General features: G+C 36.4%; 1 protein-coding gene across 1 annotated transcript in view; it reads right to left on the bottom strand.

Moving 5' to 3' along the window:
• Positions 1-24,192, bottom strand: part of bckdk (branched chain ketoacid dehydrogenase kinase) — a 32,701-nt gene that overhangs the window by 4,473 nt on the left and 4,036 nt on the right. The window contains exons 3-9 of the mRNA XM_067408151.1: positions 22,028-22,138; positions 16,974-17,021; positions 15,285-15,404; positions 15,071-15,169; positions 12,775-12,848; positions 6,355-6,483; positions 2,010-2,099 (exon numbers count right to left, since the gene is read on the bottom strand). Coding sequence (XP_067264252.1) covers positions 2,010-2,099; positions 6,355-6,483; positions 12,775-12,848; positions 15,071-15,169; positions 15,285-15,404; positions 16,974-17,021; positions 22,028-22,138 — 671 coding nt within the window. The remainder of the gene's footprint in view (positions 1-2,009; positions 2,100-6,354; positions 6,484-12,774; positions 12,849-15,070; positions 15,170-15,284; positions 15,405-16,973; positions 17,022-22,027; positions 22,139-24,192) is intronic.

The raw sequence follows: 24,192 nt of genomic DNA, 5'->3' as shown, positions 1-24,192 counted from the left end.
TTGAACTTGTAGGGTCATTAAAAACAAATATCCCCTCCGGACATCACTTTTGGCCACTTGTGTGTGTGCTTTCTTGTTGATAGTGCAAGATAAATGATCATGTTGTATAAGCCTTTAACTTCCTAAAAACTGTGTAAACATCAAATAGAGCATGGGATTTACATTGGACTAGGGATGCTCATTTCGGTTAACTTTCTCGACCGACAACCGACGCTCGTTATCCGATTATTAACCGTTAACTGATGAGATTAAAATGTTGTATAGCGTATATGATGATAATATGACATATATATGACATTAAATAATAATAAAAAAAAAAAAATACAATTGACGAGTGTCTGTGTCTTCCACGGGTTTATTTTAACATGCAAACAGCAGCATAGAACAGATAAACAACAGAACCTGGATTCACATTATCAAATTGGCACCTGCATAATTTAAATAAAAAGGCATAAAATAAATAGGCCTACACTAAATATTTTTCACTTAAATGTTTAACAAATTAAGATGACAAAAAAAAAAAAAAAACACGGTGAATCGATTGAAGCTTTGAACAACCGGTATTTTAGACATTTTTTCCGTCAAATAAAAATAGCAGGCCTACCTCAAGGATTGTTATTTGTTATGACCACGGACGGTGTACGGTGTCCATTAACTACAAATCCTCACGAAAACTTCAGTCAAGCCAGCTCGCGCGTCAATCTGAGAGACCAGCCTCTTACCTTAAAGTGTCAAATTTCTTGGTTTCTGAATGGACGGTTTTGCTTGATTGACAAACGCTAACGTTCGGCCACGATTTATATACCATCGTCCTGTCCTAAAACGTTAGCACGCTGTGATCGATTGCTTGGAGATCGCGTGTTTCTCTGTTCGAGAGCGCATTTCCTCTTCTTCACATCTGCGACAAAATAGTTGATTATTTATGAAGGAAAGCTCACAGAAACGTGAAAATGGTCTCATTTGAAAGAAAATGTCCTAAGCTAAAAGATGATATATTGTGACTGATTGAAGCAGCCCTTATCAAAAGTGCGGGGGGGTCGATTTCTGTCTTTTCAAAAGTGCGGGGTCGTCTTGACCCCCCTGTCCCCCGTGCCTATCGAAATGGTCAGTACTTCTTTTCGCTCGCTTCATTTTGCTTGTTGCTTAGCGAAATATGTCTGGCACGTGTGAAACGCCCCGCGAGTTAACAAATAAGCATATATGTAACTATATATAGCATATTTTTCTTTAACCATGCAGCAAAAAAAACCAAACAAACAAACAAACAAACAAAACAAAAAAAACGTTTAACTGATAGTATTAATCGGTTAAAATTATTACTTTCGGTTAACGGTTAAACGGTCAATGTGAGCATCCCTACATTGGACCAAAACCCCAGAAACAGAGAGGACTTTGCTTCCTCATTTCAGACGTCCACCAAATGCCACTGAAAAACAGTCGGTGCAGAACACTGAGGTTCATGCTTTCAATAAGCCAACCAGATTATGGTAAAATAAACATTGTCCAGAGGTAAATTTGCTCCGAGTCGACAGAGGATTTAACCGCACTGCTGAGTGTGCACAGCGGGATAATGGACCCGGTTATAAAGGCAGCACTCTGCATTATGATGTGCCTGTGCAAATATCTGATAACTAAATGCATATAGATGCTAATGCTTCAATAAATTATTCAGCATTTCCAGGAAAAAGCATTAACACCATTCTACGGAGTTTAAATCAGACAAACCACACCTACAAATTTAAGTGTTTATGGATTAGGCTTCGTTCAGACAGCCGACAATAGTTTAAGCGCATCTGACTCACAAAAATTCCTTTTAAAGCCTTTTTTATTAGAAAGATTGGCATTCTTTTGAAATCCGATTCAAATTTGATTTCTGAATGCATGTTTTAGTGTGAATGGTCAGTTCATGTTTTTGTTATTCAAAACTGGTGTATATAATACATACATTAATGTATTCGTGAGACGTGGTTCAACAGCATTATGGCATTAGAATCGGTTTACAGACTCACCTTATGACAAAGTCAGTGTCATTGTTGGCGATTGTGACCACCACATCAGGCACATTGTAAGGGGTGTCCAAGTGACTCTCCATGGTGGCCCTGAGGAACAAAAAGAAACCTTTCATGAGTAATCTCATTTAAAATTAAAAATTGACAGTTTAGATTAATAGCCACTCAATGTGCTATTGAAATTGTTGTTTACTTATTCATAATCATCTATAGCAATCACATCATTACTGCATGGAGCAAGTTGATAGGCCAGTTGATCCTGCAGCCAATGAGACTGCTTGCTCAACATTTAAATAGTCTGGTTCATTGTTTGCTGTAGGTTAGTCCTGAAACCCTCCACCTCCCCCATCTCCACCTGCTTTGATCTGCTACAGGATTCATGTATGTCTATTCATGCAGCAGCAGCATATCTTACATGTTCACAGCAGCGTGTCTGTGTATCTGTTGGCCGTAGCAATTCCATACTTGTTATGCAGCAGCAGCGTAGATTTAGTCCACCAAGACCAAATGCATTAAAGGATTAGTTCACTTCAGAATTAAAATTTCCTGATGATTTACCCCCATGTCATCCAAGTTGTTTTTTGTCTTTCTTCAGTTGAAAAGAAATTAAAGTTTTTGAGGAAAACATTCCAGGATTATTCTCCATATAGTGGACTTCAACAGTTACCAATGGGTTGAAGGACCAAATTGCAGTTTCAGTGCAGCTTCAAAGGGCTCTACACGATCCCAGACAAGGAATAAGGTTCTAGTGAAACAATCAGTCATTTTCTAAAAAATAAATAAATAAATAAAATAAAATAATATTCTATATTATATTATATATATATATATATATATATATATATATATATATATATATATATATATATATATATATATATATATATATATATATATATATATATATATATATATATATATTATACACACACACACATATACACATTTTAACCACAAACGCTCATCTTGCACTAGCTCTGCGATGTGCCACGCATTATGTAATCATGTTGGAAAGGTCACGCATGACGTAGGTGGAAGTACCAATCAAGTGTCTACAAAGCAATCGGTCAAAGACCAAGTCAAACGGCCTTTACAAAAAAAAAGGTAAACAACAAAGTCAGATGATTTTGAAGTTTGAGGAGAAAACGAGATGAAGTTTGTTGCCCTACCGCGGTACTTCCACCTACGTCACGCGTGACCTTTCCAACGTGATTATGTAATGCATGGCGCATCGCAGAGCAGTGCAAGATTTGTGATTAAAAAGTAAATAAATTTTTTTTCCGAAAATAACATCGTTTTGCTAGATAAGATCCTTATTCCTCGTCTGGGATCATGTAGAGCTCTTTGAAGCTGCATTTAAACTGGACCTTCAACCCGTTTGTAGCCGCAGAAGTCCAGTATATGGAGAAAAATCCTGGAATGTTTTCCTCAAAAACCTTCTTCCCAAAAAAAATAAATAAATAAAAATCTTTTCGACTGAAGAAAGAAAGACATATACATCTTGGATGACATGTGGGTGAGTAAATTATCAGGAAATTTTAATTTTGAAGTGAACTAATCCTTTAACATTAGCATATACAATAACATGCTAAAACTATATTATAAAAGTCGTCATGACTGAATTGAATATAACCCATACAATATTCAAAGCAAAACTTTTGCGATTTTTTAATGTCACAAATTTTCACCAATCAAAAGTTTAGGTGCACTGTCCCTACCCATTTTAATATAAAGTGATGCCCAGAAATCAAATGAATGAGGAATGTGGCGAGTATGTGATGAGTATCACAGTCTGCGTCTTGGTTCACTCTCAGTAGTGGGAACTGTACTGTTTGTAAACCAACTGAGACTTGCCCTTCTGCCAAGAACATGCCGTTCTCTAATAACCGGCTGAAGATGAGTCTGTTACAAGACTAAAGAACCATGAAACATGTCTCTCTTTTAAAAAGAAGCACAAATCAAATTTACAGTACTGCACTTACAATGGAGGTCTCATTTATTGTTAAAGATAATATTAATTCTTCGTAAAATGCCCATTTTTGTAGTGGTCTTACTGTACAGGGCAATACATTTCTCATTACTCCATTTAAACAGTCCACTCCACTCTTGATTGTGTGAAAGTCAGGAGTTTAGTGGCTTTACATAGCAAGTTATAGCCAGTATTTCAGCAAACTTTTTTTTCCAGTTTAAAAGCGGAGGAACGAGTTGCAAGCAACGACAACAAGATAGAGCTGAACTTGTATTGAATTCAGAACATTCCTTTAAAAACAACAACGTGAGGCTGTTTCTGTTAAAAAACAAAAACAAAACAAACTTCTACCTCATTTCATATATAGTATTTCATAACTATAGACCTCCAGACTTCTCCACATTGTTTATCATGCAGTTATGGAGATATATATATGGCATAATATACCAGTTATTTTCAGCAGACTGCACTATTTTGAGAGGCTTCTCTGTAGATTGTTTTGGACAGCTTGCCAACATCTCAGAAAACCTGTATCATACCAGTGAACTTGGAATGAACTTGGCAGGCAGCCAGTGTCAGCAACACCAGTAACAACAGATGCACAGATGCGTGACCTCATACGAATGTTTCTAAGACTGCAAAACATCCACGAGGGGGGTGGGGGGCTGTACTAGGATAGGTCCCATAACCAGAATTTCAGCTTTCTTCGATTTAAGCTCTTTGAGTCATCATAGGTGTGTCCTCATCATAGTAGCTTTCAACTAGTTTTTAGGTGTTGTTTGCACAGACCTCAGTGCCACAAAGGTAGGGTGCTGTGGGTGATTTTTAGAACATTGCTTTATGGTTACTAGGGGATCCTGGGTGGTTCCGGTTCCAAATTTTTAAAAAAGCGCCCACTGTTAAAGTCTATGGGATACTTTCACCAGTTATTTATTATTCAGCAGGTGAAAATATGAGCAATAGGTATATTGATTCTTATCTAAGCAAGCTCAAATAATAGAGGTTCAGAATGAATGAAAGCACAGTATCAGCAAAATAACTCAAATCAATAATTCCCATTCAAGCCATTTAAAAAAAAGCTTAGCTTCAAACTGAGTTTAACTTTAAGGTGACAGTTACATTGTACTTAAATAAATATTGAATAATATTAATTAACTACAAGTACTTACTATGGAGTTAAGGTTAGTGTTAGGTTTAGGGTTAGTTACTTGTGATTATGCAAGTAATATGTAGTAATGTGTAAAAAAGTACATGTAGTATTGTTTAACTGTGTCGCCTTAAAATAAAGTGCTACCATATGTATCGATGTATTATGCAAAACCTTTTAAATAACCTTAACATTCTTCATGCAATTTTTTTTAGAATTGTTATCCAAGTATAATCCTTAATTTTAAAGATTTAAATACACAGTTGTGCCATAAAGTGATGCTCGGCCTAGGAAAATTGACACCTTCACACTTCATTCAAATATTCTTAAAAATGTGTTAAAGATTTTTGTAAGCATTTTGCATAGTTGTATTAGAGTCAAATACTGTATTTGTGACAAAGCGATGAAACATGCCAATTTATGTATTTTTTTTATATATTTCTTATATTATAGGCCACTACTGTATATATTAATAATTAGCAGTCATGCCAATTGAAAATGCTTAGCTACAAAATGAGTTTGACACCATAAATCATGATAAAACGTATAAACGTAAAAACATAAAATCAAGACAAATGTATTATGCAAAACCATACAAACGATCTTAACATTCTTAAATACCATCTTAACTGCTCACTCTAATATCTGACATTATGTTGTGAAACAAATTTTTTGAAAATCTTTAAAGATATTACAAGCCTCGTGGAATAAAAACTTCTACATCACTTGGATCTCTTTTTTTCCCCATTTAAATTATCACTTCATAATCTCAGTGTGCCTGACAGTTGGGTCTCGATGCGCCAGATTGAATGGCAAATATCCAACAATCCAGTACAACCAGAAAAATGTTCAAATTCTAGGCTCCTTACATAACATGGCTGAAATGTAAATGACTTGTTTTTCCTGGCGTTTCACCAAAGGCTATTGTGTTAACACAAGGTCACATTAGAATAACTTCTTCACGCACTGACGGACAGGCAAAATCGCTCACACATATTTGGGTCATAGTTCATGCATCAACAGATCATTATAGTGGTAATGGTTCAATGTTGTCTATATGAGTGGATGTGAAGAAATAATGCAAATAAATAAATAAAGAGCAAATCTGATTTACGACCATCTACAATACTATTTTAACTAACTTATCCTGTCATAGTAGAAGAGGAGGTGTGTCATGTGACCTATATGTTACAGGAATCTCATTGACCTATATGTGACAGGATTGTTACCTCATGGCGTTCTTCAGCAGTTCAGGCAGGATGTAGTCCAAAGGCAGTGGAATGAAGGGAAAGCGGGCCGCCACATGGCCGTTGATGCGAACCCGTGGAGAATTCCCATACTGATGCTCACAGAGCCGTCTGCAGGGAACAGAGATAAAGACACTACCAGTCAAGTTTGTGAAAAAGCATGACAGGACCTAAACAAAACACTGATTTAGGGTACCAGACAAGACTTTTAGATAGCAGATAAAATGAATATCTTCTGACAGGACCCGGCATTGTGTCTAATATTATAACACGTATTAATTCTTTACTATCATTCAATCAAACAACAAATAAAAATGTCAATTAAAATGTCAGTCTTGTAAAGAAATTTGGCACAATTTATTTCCCCAACAAAACAAATTTCACACATTTGAGCATAAGCCTTCAGATCAACATGTTTTTAAAAATCATGAAAAACAAACATTTGGTGCTGTATATAAATCAAAACACAAAAATTGAGAAAATGCTTCTGCCTCAACAGGTTATGCAAGTGCTGGTGTGGATATACCTAATGAATTGCCAGCTATTTCATTTAAAGCCATTTTAGAAATAATTTGACACTAATTAATGTGAGCGTCTCATTTATAGGCAGAAAAAATCCGGGCTTGGTCTGGTCTTTGAGGGAACGCTTTGATCAAGCCAGAAGAGAAGAGAAACAGGGCAGTTTTGCTGACGCAGCATCTGTTAATCATGAGACTCTCATGAGAAGAGCAGGAGCAGAGCAGCCTGACCTCCACTCTTACATAAGACCAGGAGAGCATTTTTTAGGACTACAACAACTAACTGTTAAGAGTAGATACTTATTTCAGTTCAATCCTCCATGAAAAGCCACATAAAACAGAATATTCCAGAAACAGGACCAGACTTATGTTGAAAGTGAGTTAAGTATAAAAGAGAAACTGATCTTAGATCATCAGAATAATATAGAGATACTCTGTCCATTTTCAGGATGAAAGAATGAGTTGATTTCCTGCATAATTAAACTATGCCCTAAGAGTATGTAATGTTTTGTGACCAAATACGGTTTGACTAGAAGTGTAGGCAAGCTTTGGGACATACTACTTCATAATTGCGTCTTTAATGGACCGCGTAGTCACGTGCATTCTGTCACAATTTAAACTGCCCAGTCAATCATCTTGTCCCATTTAAAATCCTCCACATTTAATTTAATTTAAAGGTCCCGTTCTTCGTGATCCCATGTTTCAAACTTTAGTTAGTGTGTAATGTTGTTGTTAGAGTATAAATAAAATCTGTAAAATTTTAAAGCTCAAAGTTCAATGCCAAGCGAGATATTTTATTGAACAGAAGTCGCCTACATCGAACGGCCATTTTGGACTACATCCCTCTACTTCCTTCTTTAATGACGTCACTAAAACAGTTTTTTGACTAACCTCCGCCCACAGGTATACACAAAAAGGGGGCGTGGTCTTGTTGCGCTCCCACGGAGAGGAGCAAGAGTTGCGTTTGTAGAGTGTGTTTGTCGCCATGTCGTCGAAACGCTGTTATTTTCATCCCGCAGTCCAATCACCTTTGTTTGGCCTTCTCAGGTACTTAGAGATCAATGGTTACAATTTATGTTTAACTCGGTTCCTGAAAATTATAATTGTGGTATCCTTACTGCAATAGTTAATGTTGGACTGCAGTGCACATAATGGCCACAAGAGGGGACTATGTTTATGTATATGGCTGTTTTCCGTATGAGGTACTCTTTTGAGTGAGTGCTAACGTTGTACATTTTCTGTCGCTGCTTGTGGAGATTAAAGAGTTCAGTCTCTCGGGAATTATTCTCTTTTGTGTTCATTCGGCAAAACACCACAATAATCCCACATGTAATCGCGTTCATTATCGAATTCGATATCTGCGATAATGAACGCGATATTGCGTGGCTTGTCAGTGATCTACGGCTCTGTCTATTAAATGCCGCTCCATTTGAAAGCAGGTGATTGCGATTTAGCGGTAATCGTGGGTACCGGCTTTACTCACGAAATGCGCGTGACAATTGCATGCGATATCCCCAGCCCTACATCGAATAAGTATTTTTTTTCATCAATAATCATGAGTCAAACCCCATCTACTTATACAACTGCCTTGTTTGTAGTTTAACACTTTTTATTAGTGTTTGTAGTTCTATCAAATCCTCATTAGCGCGCAATGGGTTGTGGGCAGTAAAAGCGGTTAGAGATTGTACAGACCTACACTACACAAATTCTAGCCAGAAAAAAAGTTATCTTTGGAATACTCATTTCAACATACTACAGTTTGGAGACGGTTTAAATAAGGGTGACGTCGCAGGCGCTTGAAGCTTTAGCAACTGCACATTCCTCAAGGGCGTGAGCATGAAATCCGTGCCCACATACTGTACACAGCCTGCATTGTGACCCGATTCTTTTCAACAATTTGAAAATTTCAAGATTTATAGGAGGAAAATCTCTGAGACATAAGCATAATTTCCGGTTGGGACATGTCCCCACCACTTTTTGCCAGGGCAAATAATCAGGGATCCAGACTGCGACCAAACAGGTCACATATGCAACCATTTTTTGAGAATGTGGGAGTTCAAATTTGACATGGACGCATTTGTGCGAGCGCATTGTGTCAATCGGTGTCTACCTACCTGCACTTACTTGCATTAGGGACCTCTCTAATCTCTCACGTATTATTGACTACGGCAAATTGTGTATTCTTCCGTAGTTAGTCCCGTTGGAGTTTTTCCCTCTTTTGCACCTTGCTTTTAAATCACTAATTTGAAAGCGAAAGTCAAATGTGCATGGCTGCACGGGCATTCAATGCACTAATTCGGGGGCAGTAACTGGTTGAATGGTGGGTTTATTATTATTCTTAATGAAAAACACAACAACAAAACAATATAGGAGCTTTTACGTTTTGATTTGAAACCAAATCATCCGCCTTTGTCAGGTCAGTCAGCTCGTCACTCTCATCATAAATGAAATCTGTCTCCTATTACTAATCTGTGCTGCGACTCTCGTTCGGCTCACGCTGCATTGAGCAGACACGTTCATCTTTTAATTGAAGTGTCTGCTCTCTAACTGAACTAAATGATTTTTATTACTATAAAAAAAAAAAATCTAAACAACGATGGGGGGCGGTGCCGCGGTGGGCAAGTGGTGTAACCAGTGTTTTGCGGCTGAAAACCAGTAACACATATCAGTCACGTAATGAGTATGGCGCACTGATGAGGAAACGCACAAATTACGAGTTAAGTCATCTAAAAATGAAGAGGTCAATAGCTTATTACTTTAAAAAACAAAGTGTGGAGGGCAAGGATGCTGGTGGGAAGGACGAGCCAACGAGTCTGCGTACAGACTCAGACACAACTGATGATGAGAGCACAGGTGCGGACAGGTTGATTTGATTTTAATCAAACATTAAAAAACACATTTTTTATTTATAGTTTGGTGGTTTTCATTTCATAGTTAAAAGATTAAAACATTTTGCAAACATGAGGTCTCGTGTCACTGTCGGCCTTTTTACAAAACTATGGTATGCAAATTAAGACAACTATTCATCAGCATGCATTGATTAGTCCCATGTTGTAGCAAAAAAAAAAAAAAGAAAAGAGAAAAAAAAGAAAAAGTGTGACCAGATCATGTGCTGGTGTGACCAACTGAGAACATAATACAAAAGCAACATCTCGAGTTGAATACCAATTTGTTCTTTTGTGTTAAATAAGAGGCAATCTGGCACTAGAATATGTTGTTTTTTCACGCTGAATACTTGTTTCCACTTATCAGTGGCGGAAGGCAACGGTGCTCGTGCAGTCATCACACGCTTCAATCTATCGCTTAAGGCTGTTGCAGAGACTCTGTTTGTTCCGGTGAAATCACAAAAACAAAATGCACACAAACATGTCTCTGCTCTTGATATACAATCACTGATGAAAATCTTTGGTTTTAATGAGAAAAAATTCAAATAAACTGGTGGATTAGAACTCTGAGCCTCTGGCATGCTTAAAGGGATAGTTCACCAAAAAATTAACATTTTGTTTTCATTTACTCACCCTCGAGTTGTTCCAAACCTGTTTGAGTTTCTTTCTTCTGTTGAACACAAAAGAAAATATTTTGGAGAATGTTGGTAACCAGACGGAACCCAATGATTTCCATAGTAGGAAAAAAATACTACTGAAGTCAATGGGTACCATCAACTGTTTGGTTACCAACATTCTCCAAAATATCTTCTTTTGTGTTCAGCAGAAGAAAGAAACTCAAACAGGTTTGGAACAACTTGAAGGTGAGTAAATGATAAAAAATAAATAAATAAATAAAAAAATTGGGGTGAACTATCCCTTTAACACAAATTCTATGGATCTAGGTATTTATTCACTAATGTCAATACACTTGAGATTAACAACATTTTGTATTATGGTAGATGTGATGAAACTATCATATATTAAAACAACATACTACTGAAATTGATTTCTTGACATTGTAGTTTTTGTGCATTTATTATACATTTCTGATGAAATTAGTAATCCCCCCCACACACTCCAGTCAAACACACATTTTAAAACAAAGTTATGCCACTGCTTTATATTTAGATATTCAGTAAAAGCCTCTAAACTTCAGCAGTTGATGGAGACAAACTGAGATTAAAGTACTAAGACTAATTGAGGAAAACATAACATTTTATAAAATAAAAACACTTTACTGCAATCCGATTGGACAATGCAGTTGCTATCTGTTCAGCCAATTGTTTCTCTTATAATAGAAGCAAAGGAAAAGAGATTTGTGGTGACATCCTCTTGTTCCCGATTTCTGAGGTCATTCAGGTTAGTTTCCGTGCGATGATTTACGAGGCAGAGTTTACAACACATAAGACATCAGAGAGAAAGTGTTTGAGTTGCTTCATACAGCCATAATCAGGACATGGGTCAGGGGCGTGTTAACCCCCCCATATTCAAATCCATCAGTTACAACCCCCCCCAATATTTCAACATGAAAATCACAGTAGATCTATACTAACATATGTATAATTCACTTATTTTGTAACAATAATTTTGTTTCTAATCGAATATGAGTTTGTCATAATAAATTAGTCAAAAAAAGTACCCCCCTTCCATTGAACCGATTGGTAACGCCCAACCAATGCGCGTCGCACTTTCACCAAAACAACGCGAGTGGAGCTCTAATTTTTGAATGGAGAGCACGAGTAGCACCAAAAAATGAAGAGAACCGTTGCCCAGCCGACTATTAAACTTCTGATCAAAGAGGGACCTTAAAAAGAATAAAGCATGTACTGAGAAGGAGTTATGAAAACATTGTAATAGCTAGGTACACTCCACATATATTTTAGCTAGCTAATCCATTGCAATTTAGCCATAACTATCAGTGTAACTGTAACCAGTTACCAAAACAGCCATCTGGTTACTTCATTTTTCAATAGTGTCTTATCAATGACAAAAGTATTCACATCGGTGTTTGTTTTCTTCCTTAATTAATCTGACTTTTGAATGAATTGGCTTGAATGAACGATTTAAGTAGCTCACTCATTAAAACCGCCTACTGGCGGTTTCAATATTTAACATAATTTCTTTCTTTTTAGAATCACTCCGTTATGTTAGAATTTGATGAATGGTTATAGATAAATTCCATAAAGTTATGATTGATAGATCCAATTATTATATCCAATAACACTACACATAAAACAGATTTTTTTTTTTAATTAAAAAAATAATAACAAGCAGCATACCAACGCTCAACCCCCCCAATGTTGAAGCCAAATCTACACCCTTGACATGGGTGGCAACATTATGAAAACACTCTGGAAAGTTATGAAATGTTCTTTTTTTTTTTTATGAAAACTTGTCAACAATCAATTTATGAATGTCAACAATAAGGATTATTTCTGTTGGCCCAGTTTTACAATATCATATAATCAAAATATAATCATTTATTAAAGTGTTTTATATAAAAAAAAAAAATAAAAAAAAACTTCTACATTGTTTTACTGCAGCTTGAAATGATGCTGCTATAAATTTACAACAGCAGTAAACAGTTAAAAATAATGTTTACATGCACTGCAAATCATTTCTGGACTGTTGACACATTAAACTCATGTAGCATAAGTAAATACGTGTTTTGCTCCGACAAAGCAAATGTTAGACAGTAGTTTGACAGTGACCTTTAACACTCATCTTGGTAAATCACAAATGAGATCTGGGCTTTGACCCTTTTCTTGGACAAACAGAGCACACATACACACACACACACACACACAGCTGTAAATGGAGCTGTCTGCACTGATAACAGAACAGAAAGCTTTTCAATAGCCTCTTAAAATAGTCCTCCAGTCGTAAGCACTCACATAAGCAAACAGATGACAGGATGAAAGGCAGATGGCAAACAGAAGGAAGGACGACATACTCACCGAGCAAAGTCAACCCACTTCTCGATGATCTTTTTAGGCGACAGGCGGCGGCATATAATGCCAACAAAGTCAGGCTGAAATAGTGCAGAGAAAACAGAAAACTGTCAAGACAAATTCATATAGTAGCATTCATAATAAAGCTTGGTAGAAGGGCTGTGCGATTAATCATAACAATTATGAAAACAAGATAATCGCCAAAAAAGTGAGTGCTGTAAAATGCAGTTGACTGTTGCTAAACTGTGAACATGTTTGATATTAAACAGTGTTATTTAAAGTGCATTAAGCTGTGAAAGAGATGCTTCTGTGCCCAGGTGGCTTTCTGTGCGCACGCACCGTGTCGGAGCTGAACGCGAATAAGCACAGTATACTGTAGATCCGTGCAATAGGTCTTAAAGTGACAGCAGCCTAATAAACTGAAGTTTGTCATTAGATAATTAATAAAAGACAGGAAAATCACTCACTGATCTCTACTGAATATCTTACGTAGCTTTAATAAGGATTAAGCTATATTTAATGTATACAGTAGAGTAGGGATGTGATGGTGAGAAAATTTTCCCACTGGTTCAAGGTGCTAAAGAGGATGTTTTGTTTTATACATTTTTGCAATTTTACTTGAAACGGTCTTTACTAACTGATAAAAGACTATTTATTAGGTACACTGAAAGGAATAATATTAATATACATCATCTGTGCACGAGGTAGGGCCTTAAAAACATCAGCCAATCGTTTACGCGCGTAAACGATTGGCCCTCTGGCTTGTCAATCACTGCTATGACGTTCCTTTTGAGAGACGAGCGCGGCTGCGCGCTCCAGTAACTTTCCACACTCCACAGGCGCCGCATGCAATGTTTTTGTTAGGAGACAGGAGTAACAACTGCAGATTATGAGGTACCTGCGGTGAGCCCGACATAATGAATCCACTAACACAACACAGCGAATGCCAGTGGTAAACACTCGTGTTCCAATACGAGTGTTTACGAGTTTTGGGAGGCATTCCTTCGAAGGAGGGGGGTTGTTCTTACGCTCATTTCAAAAACTCAGTAACAGTCTTTGGTTTCTCAGTCAACGAAAAGATCCTCTTTAGCACCTTTAATTGACATGTGACAACACCGGGGGGTGGGGCCTCTACCTCTTTTTTTTATTTAGCTTATGGGGCTGTCACATATCGCGTCTAAAAAGGCATGGAAAGCGCAGCCACGTCTCTTTCTCCTGGTTTCCAAAGCGCTTGTGCTCCCGTGGCGTCTGTCATTGCTATGCAACCATGAACTGTGCTCTCCACGTCGAGGAATTTTTTTGATGTGAAAAATAAAAACCCACCCTGTGCAGCTATGATCAGCTGTTCGGCTGAGCTTTCGATGTTTTGTTACGGAAAGGCCGACTTTCACTTTCAGATTAATGGCAATTGCTTGAATGGTGGGTTACTCTTACTGAAAAACACTCAACAAAACGGACATTTTGGCATAATTTGTGTGTGCTGTGGTTCGTTAAGAGCAGAAGAGAACTCATACTGGTGTGCACGCGTTGTGTGTCACATAGGCCGGACATTCGCAGATAACGCGTTGTCTTTTGCCTTGTCGCGCTTGAATGGTTTAAAAGCATTAGCATGAATAAGAGCTTGATCATATAATGCAGAAAACGGATATCACTAGTATAGTCATTACTGTAAATCATTTAGTACAACCAAACACGAGCTTCCTTTAAATTTGTGTCTAAACTGCACAATTATTTTCAATTTGACAATATTCTAAATAATTAATAATAAACTTTAATATGATCACAAAAGACCATGAAAAATGTGCGAAGGCTGAACAAAACAATCCATACCCTTTATTTATCTCAGTAATTCAATTATAGTAAATCAATCTGCTTTTATCTGTCGGCATGATGGGATTGCTATAATCTACTAAAAACAGAAAAAGTGCTTTCTGAACCATTACAGCTGTCACATGCCTCCACAACAAGTAAGAGAAAGTATGTTGCAGCACGTCTTTTCACAATTTGACAGCAGGTGTTGGCGGGAGTCTCCACTTGTATATATAGTCTATGCATGTTGGCCCACTTGGCTGCCAGTATGATACACTTATGTCACTGGGCAAATGGTTGAAGACTGCATTGCTCTTACTGCTGCGATGCCCTGTCCATGTGCTCATGGGTATTTTAAAGATGAACTGGAAAGTTTCCTAATAAGGAAATACTATTCATAGCACATTTTAATTTGTCTAACGCAAATTAAAAAGGATTGATTGCTGATTATTGGAAGCATTTATAATACTTTAGAGTAAGAAACTGAAAGTACATTATCCTCATGCAGGGCAATGTGGTGTGTGGCCAGCATGCGGATGCCCAGACGAGACGTCAACGTCGTGTCCAAGAAATTGCGAACCAGAGTCTCGTCCTGAACAAACAACAACAACAACAACAACAAGTTAGATTCACTGATTACTACCAAAATGAACGTATAATATGGACCATGCAGAGTGAACAAAACACTAGGGTTTTTGAAATCTTACCAAAATGTGTTTACGACACTCCCTGAATCCTTCAGCTAACATGGTGACAACATCTTTGTGATCATCAAGAAGCTGTTTTACAAGTTTGCTATAGCGAGCCTCAGTCTCCTGGTCTTTAATCTGAAGATAAAAACATTACTGGAAAGGTTAGAAAATAATAGTAATGTTAATCTTTCATATGTAATACACAACTTACAGTCCATTTTAGCTAAATAAACCCTGGGAGGGGTGATCATGTCGTAACCGTCGGTCTGCTTATGTGGCTTGCTTCATACCAAGCAAATAAACTGATCCAGTTACACTAGCAGAAAATGGTTGGACACACTTCAATGAATTTGTTTCTCATTAGGGAAGCACTGATACCACTGTTTCCAGAATTAATCAGATACCTTCACTTTCATTTTTGGTACTCGCCAATACAGAGTACCAATACCTGTATTTTCTATGCATTTTATATCAATTAAATATACTATTTAAACATAATAATTTAAATAAATTATTTTTATAAAATGTAGATATTTTTTAAATTTTGGGTAGAGAAACCAAAAGAATATGAATCATATTAGTTGGGTTAATGTTTTAAAAATGGACATTTCCTTCAGTTATTGTCATGCTTAATTATAATGTATTGTATGAGCTTCTGTAACTGTTCTGTTCACTGTTCATTCTCTTGCTCGTATATACATAGAGATACGGATACAGCGTACATTTAGAACCATGGCACAGTAATCCCTATATTATTACAGGGAAACATCATGTGAATCATGTTATACAATCATGTAACATTTTTTTTTACTAATGCTACATATACGATTTAGTTTTACTCCTACGGAGGTGTGTGTGCTGAGTGAGCGATCAGCAATCAAGCACATGCAACAGAAGTCTCTCTCTCTTAAAGTTAGTATTAAGTGCATCGTTTTACTTTCTTTGCTACTGACATATCCGAATGAACTGCAAACTTTTCAGCGATGTCTGTGAGAACCACTTCACGTGCTTCACCTATCAGCTTGCGCACAGCAGCTGTACAGGCATAAATGTTAAATTTATGCTTAATATTCTATTAATATTCTACATTTCTCCATAGACATCTTTAATCTCTGATATCCCCAAATGTCTGTTTGTTCTGTGTTTTTTGTTTGTTTATCTGGACACGAACATGGTACTGTACACACACTGCCTGTTATCGGTTTTTGGTATCAGAGCACAGTACGAGTACACGAGCACAGCATCAGGCCCGATACAGATACTCTAAAATGAGGAAAAATGTGACAATAGTAACAAAGAATGAGTAGGTGTCTCCAAAATTGACTCATAATGTATGAGCCACCAAAATAAAGAGAGCAATCCCTTCAGTTGCCTCATATTTCCAGTCAGCAGATATTGTGCAACATGGGTTTTTTTAAATTGGTCACATTTGACATATTCATGAGCCAGCATTTTACACAGTCAGTCAACAAAGACTAATGTTTCACTGGTGAGAGGTGATACCTCCACACAATCTTCTACAGCGGCTGAATCAGTACATTTTACATAGTCAGTGAGTCAGTCAACAAACACTTATGTTTCTTATGTTACACTAAACTCACAGGTTTCTCAGGTTACAGAATTAATTATGGAAATTTGCAAGCTGGTCAACAAGGTTGACTAAGCAGTGTATGAATTAATATGTACAGGTCATCTTGAACTTACAGCTGGGAAGTCACTCAGCATGTGGTAGGCCCTGATATAAAGCTCGTGCTGTGGAGAAAGAGAGAGAGAGAATGGATGAGCACAATATATGGGTAACAAATGTGCTGTGGTGCTGTTCCTGGAGCTGGTGTTCCCAGGGGTCTGTGTGCCTCATCCTTCCCTGAACCCCATTCCTGGCCCCTCACAAACCCTCCATGAGCGCATGGCTTACATTCTTCTATGGATTCGAGGAACAAATGCCCATAAGAAAGAAGGAGTGATTGGAAAACACAAATGTGCTGAAGGTTTTAAACAATCTTAATGGAGATGGCAGTTTTCACTCTCACAGTTTCATGGGTCATGATGATATACACTGCAAAATAATCATTTCTTATTTTTTCTTTTTCTATTTCTTCCAGGGGTAAGGCAAGGCAAGACAATTGTATTTGTATAGCACATTTTTCATACACAATGGTAATTCAAAGTGCTTTACATAAAGAATAAGAATAAAAATAGAACATAAGGAATAGAAATAACAGTAAAAACAGAATTTTGCTATCTAGCTCTACCTGTTAAGGCACTTCAAACTGATAAACAAAGTTTCAATCTCCCCTTTTGACAAGACACCTCAAACTGCACCACACAGCCCTAATCCCCCTTCTGGAGATATCTTATCTATGCAATGCAGTTCAAATTTCCCCTTTGGAAAGTGTCCTGACTGTAATCCAGAGATATTTTAACCATGCACCACAGCTCAAATTTCCCCATGGTTTGCCCCCTTATCTAAATTTACCAAATTTTAACCCAATCACAAATCCTTTCTTCCTAATTCTTCCAGCTCTTTCAACCAGACAGTAATATTTAGAAATAACAAGATGATACATAAAAGATATAAAATACATTAAAAATGAAATAAAAACAGGAAAAGGAATTTAAAGATTAAAAAGATAATACGTATAAAATAAAATGCAAACAGTTCGGACATAGCAAATCTATTTGTTAATCAAAGTGGCATCCACCACTGTTTTTTTTTTTTTTTTTAACAATGTTTTTTATGCTTACCAAGGCTGCATTTAGGTGATCAAAAATACAGTAAAAACAGTAATGTTGTAAATTATTATTTCAAATTGTTCAAATGGTAAACTTACAATTAAAAACAAAAGTCAATTAAAATGTGATGTAAATTATTTACTCCAGTCCAGGGATATTATAGTTAACTAAAACCATAAAAAAAACATTTGTCACCTGAAATAAAACAAGTGCTGACTGAAATAACACACAAAAACTTGAACCTATTTTTCTTTAGCTAATTGCAAATGCAACATTCTCATTTACTTCAACTTGATGTATTAATATAACCCATATTATATTATATTATATTATATTATATATATATATATATATATATATATTATATTATATTATATTATATTATATTATATTATATTATATTATATATATATATATATATATTATATTATATTATATTATATTATATTATATTATATTATATATATATATATATATATATATATATATATATATATATATATATTATATTATATTATATTATATTATATTATATTATATATATATATATATATATATATATATATATATATATATACACACACACACACTACCACTCAAAAGTTTGGGATCGGTAAGATTAATCCAGTCTTCAGTGTCACACGATCCTTCAGAAATCATTCTAATATGATGATTAGCTCCTCAAGAAATATTTGTTATTATTATCAATGTTGAAAACAGTTGTGTACTTTTTTTTTTTCAGGATTCCTTGATGAATAGAAAGTTCAAAAGAACAGCATTTATCTGAAATACAAAGCTTCTGTAGCATTATACACTACCGTTCAAAAGTTTGGGGTCAGTAAGATTTTTTATTTTTTTTAAGAAATTGAAGAAATTAATACTTTTATTCAGCAAGGATGCATTAAATCAATCAAAAGTGACAGTAAAGACATTTATAATGTTACAAAAGATTAGATTTCAGATAAACACTGTTCTTTTGAACTTTCTATTCATCAAAAAATCCTGAAAAAAAAAAATATTGTACACAAATATTTTGTACAATTGTAAACAATAAAAGGTTTCTTAAGCAGCAAATTGACATATAAGAATGATTTCTGAAGGATCATGTGACACTGAAGACTGGATTAACAATGCTGAAAATTCAGCTTTGCCAACACAAGAATAAATTACATTTTAAAATATTTTCAAATAGAAAACAGTCATTTTAAATTGTAATAACATTTCTCAATATTACCGTTTTTACTGTATTTTTAATGAAGTAAATGCACCCTTGGTGAGCAGACGAAACTTTTAAAAACATTAAAAATCGTACATATTTAAATAAATAAATAACGTAAAAATGATAAAAACACAACAAAATGACTAAACTTTAAAATTAAAAAGGAAAATATACAAATAAACACTAATACAAAATATTAATAGGAACTATAATAGTATCTCAATGATACCAAAATAACATTGCTCCAGTCTTGTCACATGATCCTTCAGAAATCAAAATCATTCTAATATGCTGATTTGGATTTCTTATTATTATCAATGTTGAAAATAGATGTGCTGCTTCATATTTTTGTGGAAACATTGTTCAGAATACTTCGATGAACTGAAAGTTTAAAGGAGCAACATTTGTTGGAAATCTTATGTAACATTATACATGTTTTTACTCTTTCTTTTGCTCAATCGCTGAATGAAAGTATTATTATTTTTTATTTGTTTATTTTTTTAAATCTCACTGACACTAAACTTTTGAATGGTAGAGTAAGTTATTAAGGCTTTTAGAGCTTAAGGATGTTGAGATACTTCTACAGGAAAAATACTGATTAATAAACTGAATTGAATTGTTCTCTGAGTTCATGCTCCTCAAAGAAAACAAAACAAAAGCTGTAGACAGACTCTCTTTAGAAGCAGATGTGGGTAAAAGTTCACAGAAGGAGGAGGACTCGCAGAAGGAAGTAAACAAGGAGGAGAAAGGGGAGGGAACCTGTATCCTCTTTCTGCGTATTACTTGCTGATTGACTTTTTGTTCTGTCTTTTAGTGGACCATGAAATTGAGGGTTAAATGGGATGGTCATTATTGTTATTTATGTTTTTGTTTTGTAGAGAGGAACAGCTCAAGCAGGCTAGGACATCTTGACATACAGTGGGGTCCAAAAGTCCACACTGAACATCTTGCAATCAAAATCTAATAAACCTTGAAATACATGATCATCAGCTTTTACACAAACTTGTGGAGTTCATGAGGGTTCTGCTGGGCAAAATGTTGGAATAATACAACGTGCAAATAAAGCATGATTTTATGTGGAGTTTGTACTATAAACAAACCATGAGAGCAGGTGTCCAACGGCTCAGTCAGTAAACCAAGTTTATAGTCAACATGAAGAACAGCACCACAGAAGTAAAGTAGATGATGTCATAGAATGTGTTACCAAATACCTGTCAACATCAAATTATTTAGGGAAAATTGTGATAAAAGACACATTTAAAAATTTGGGGTTGGTAAAATTCTTAATGTTATTGATCATCTTAATGTTATACATAACTGTTTTCAGTTTTAATACATTTTAAACTAATTTATTCCTGTGATCAAAGCTGAAATTTAAGCATCAATACTCCAGACTTCAGTGTCACATGATCCTTAAGAAATCATTCAATTTAATGATCAATTTAATCATCAATTTAATGTAGAAGTACTAAAAACAAAAATCTAACTGACATCAAACTTTTGAAAGGTAGTGTACTGTTATGAAATAAGAAGGCAAGTAGATTTTTCTGAGGAAAGTCACATGGTCTGATGGATGTTCACACAGCAGCAGAATACGGCTGTCAGTCCTGTTTTTGAGTTCTTAATACGTTTACATTCGCACACAGTTCAGTTATTTACGGGAGTTAAGACTGCATTCTACAAAGGCAGGAACACACCAAGCCGATGGTCGGCTGTCTGGCAGGTTTTGTTCATCAGCCGACTTAGTTTTCTCAGTGTGTTCCGCACCGTCTGCTTATTTTTGGTCGGCGTTGGCTTTTTTCGGCCGATTCGAAATGTTGAATCGGCGTCGGAGCTCGTCGGCCCGTTGGGCCATCTGATCATTCTGATTGGCTGTTCAGATACTGCCACCTGCTGGTTCGGAAAAGCACTGCATCTCACGCAGGCGCAAAACTGACGTGCTGTTTGGCCGTCGGCTGTCTAGCGTTGGTTTGGTGTGTCAGTGCAACTTTGGACACGGGCGCTGTCGACGTGAGCCAACCCCGCAGTCTGTTATCGTCGTTCGACGGAGTTGGCTTGGTGTGTTCTGGCCTTAACCAAACTCACAACCATTAATTTTTTAGGAATCACAACTACATTCTCGGAAAATCCGCGCTGTTTGAATGGAACCAGACTGGACAGCTAGTTACCGCAAATGCTCCACTCTCCAGCCAGATATGAAAGATGCTGTTGGTTAGATTTGACAGATGAACTTGCGGCTCGATTGGACACTTGTCGTATCAAAAGTGTTAAGACTTTTTACTCAGTTTTATGGACGTCGCCCATCTTTAATATTACTTTGGTCACTGTCGCTTGACTCCCATTGCAAGTTCATACAGACAGTATTGGAGATGCTACTGTGAGAACAGGACATTTCGATACTCATACCAGTAAGTAAATGTAATTTGTCAATCCCAAAAACTGACAAGTGTGAACATAGCCAATGTGACCTCACCAAATGTATCAATGCACTAAATAAAACCCCTGCATGTATCGATAAAGCACTTTCCATACATGCCAAATCAAAACCAGGACTCGAGCAGAGTCATGTTCTGCAGAACACTAGGGGTTTTGATCAACATTGGCACTGAATTGAACATGGTCAGTTCAGTTCTCTGTCTGAACACTGTATATTGTGCCAAAGTTAACCAGCCCCAGCTCCTCATCACCTAATATACCCTCTGAGAGCTACTCCAACAAACCCTCTTGTAAGAGAGAAGGTAACCCTACCCGTCACAACAGAATGAATGATAACACAGAAATCCTACAGAGACATAGGGGAACTCACCACTTGGAGAATGGTTGGGTTGCAGCCGATAATGAAGGGCAGGCTGCGGAAGCCCTTAATGCGATGTGCGATGCGGACAGGCAGCTCTTTGTGCAGATACCTGGCACTGCTCTGCATTGAATCAAATGACACACAGCTCTCATAATGAAAAGATGAAGCATTTCTCCAGCACTAACAGGATAAAAAGGACTTTATGCTCAGGGTACTATGTACATACCATATGAATATGCCGGTTTGACTTTATTTTACATTATGTGCACTTACGTGTACTTACAGTGTAAAATACTGGTAATATAAGGCAACTACATTGGTTAAGGTTAGGTTTAGGGGTAGGTTCAGGGTTAGTACCTAGTTATTATTACCCAGTTATTGTAATAACAATAATAAGTAGCCTACATAGTATGTACATGCCATGGGAAACAGAAGTGCTACCAATATGCTCATATACTATGATATATACATAGTACCACCATGTATCATCTAGAAGTCTTCACATATACACATTAAAATCCCCTGAGTTAAATCAGCTCTGCTCAGAGAACAGATGGTCCGTCTCTACATATAGTTTAAATAACACTGAAGCAGAGTTAAAGTTTATGTGATGATAATATGCTGTTTGTGGAGTTGTTTAATCAGATCTTGAGAGATTTAATGTCTTTTATCTTCAGCTGATTTCATCTAAGGCTGTGGCTGGAAGTCATTTGTAGTTATTGTGTTTCTCTTCAGTAATTCTGCTTGTTAACAGCAGGTGTTCATCACTAATGCTCAATCATAACTTAATCTCAATTAACTTTAACTCCGCTTCAGTGTTACTTTAAAGGTGCCCTTGAACTTTTTTTTAAAAAGATGCAATATAAGTCTAAGGTGTCCCCTGAATGTGTCTGTAAAGTTTCAGCTCAAAATACCCAATAGATTTTTTTTTAATTAATTTTTTTAACAGACTATTTTGGGGCATCGTTATAAATGAGCTGATTCAGGGCTACTGGCCCTTAAATTCTCGTGCTCCACGCCCACGGAGCTCGCGCTTGACTTGAACAGTGCATAAACAAAGTTCACACAGCTAATATAACCCTCAAATGGATCTTTACAAAGTGTTCGTCATGCATGCGGCATGTATGCGTCGGATTATGTGAGTATTGTACACGGTTATATTGTTTACATTGCCCTTCGGGGATAAATAAAGTATTTGAAATTGAAATTTGATTCTGAATTAATTTGAGGCTGTGCTCCGTGTCTAATGGCTAATGCTACACTGTTGGAGAGATTTATAAAGAATGAAGTTGTGTTTATGAATTATACAGACTGCAAGTGTTTAAAAATGAAAATAGCGACGGCTCTTGTCTCCATGAATACAGTAAGAAACGATGGTAACTTTAACCACATTTTACAGTACATTAACAACATGCTAACGAAACATTTAGAAAGACAATTTACAAATATCACTAAAAATATCATGTTATCAATGATCATGTCAGTTATTATTGCTCCATCTGCCATTTTTCACTATTGTCCTTGCTTGCTTACCTAGTCTGTTGATTCAGCTGTGCACAGATCCAGACGTTAATACTGGCTGCCCTTGTCTAATGCCTTTTATAATGTTGGGAACATGGGCTGGCATATGCAAATATTGGGGGCGTACACCCCGACTGTTACGTAACAGTCGGTGTTATGTTGATATTCGCCTGTTCTTCAGGGGTCTTTTAAACAAATAAGATTTATATAAGAAGGAGAAAACAATGGAGTTTGAGACTCACTGTATGTCATTTCCATGTACTCTTGTTATTTGACTATGCCAAGATAAATTACATTTTTCATTCGAGGGCACCTTTAACACTATATAGAGAGGGACCATATGTAATCTGAGCAGTGTTGATTTAACTCTGGGGATTTTGCTGTGTAGGTGATTGGTGATCTCCAATGCAATAATGGCCCAGTTTCCACCTGGTATTAAGATGCATTTTAGTTGATTGGATCACAAGTAGACGACACTAAATACAGGTGTAAATGGGGTCTAAAATATTTTGAGCTTGTCCACTTTCGACCACTTCCAGAGGTAGTCGAAAACGCATTAGACTGGATTGCTTTCGTAGTGTAAATGCTCATGTGGTCGAATGTTTTCATACAGCCACTAACAATGCCTACTCTCCGCCTACTGACCTAATGCC

This window comes from Chanodichthys erythropterus, chromosome 13, assembly GCF_024489055.1.
Source record: "Chanodichthys erythropterus isolate Z2021 chromosome 13, ASM2448905v1, whole genome shotgun sequence".
NCBI lineage: Eukaryota > Metazoa > Chordata > Actinopteri > Cypriniformes > Xenocyprididae > Chanodichthys > Chanodichthys erythropterus.
The sequence above is the reverse complement of the archived record's forward strand: the minus strand, read 5'-3'. Positions and strand labels throughout refer to the sequence as shown.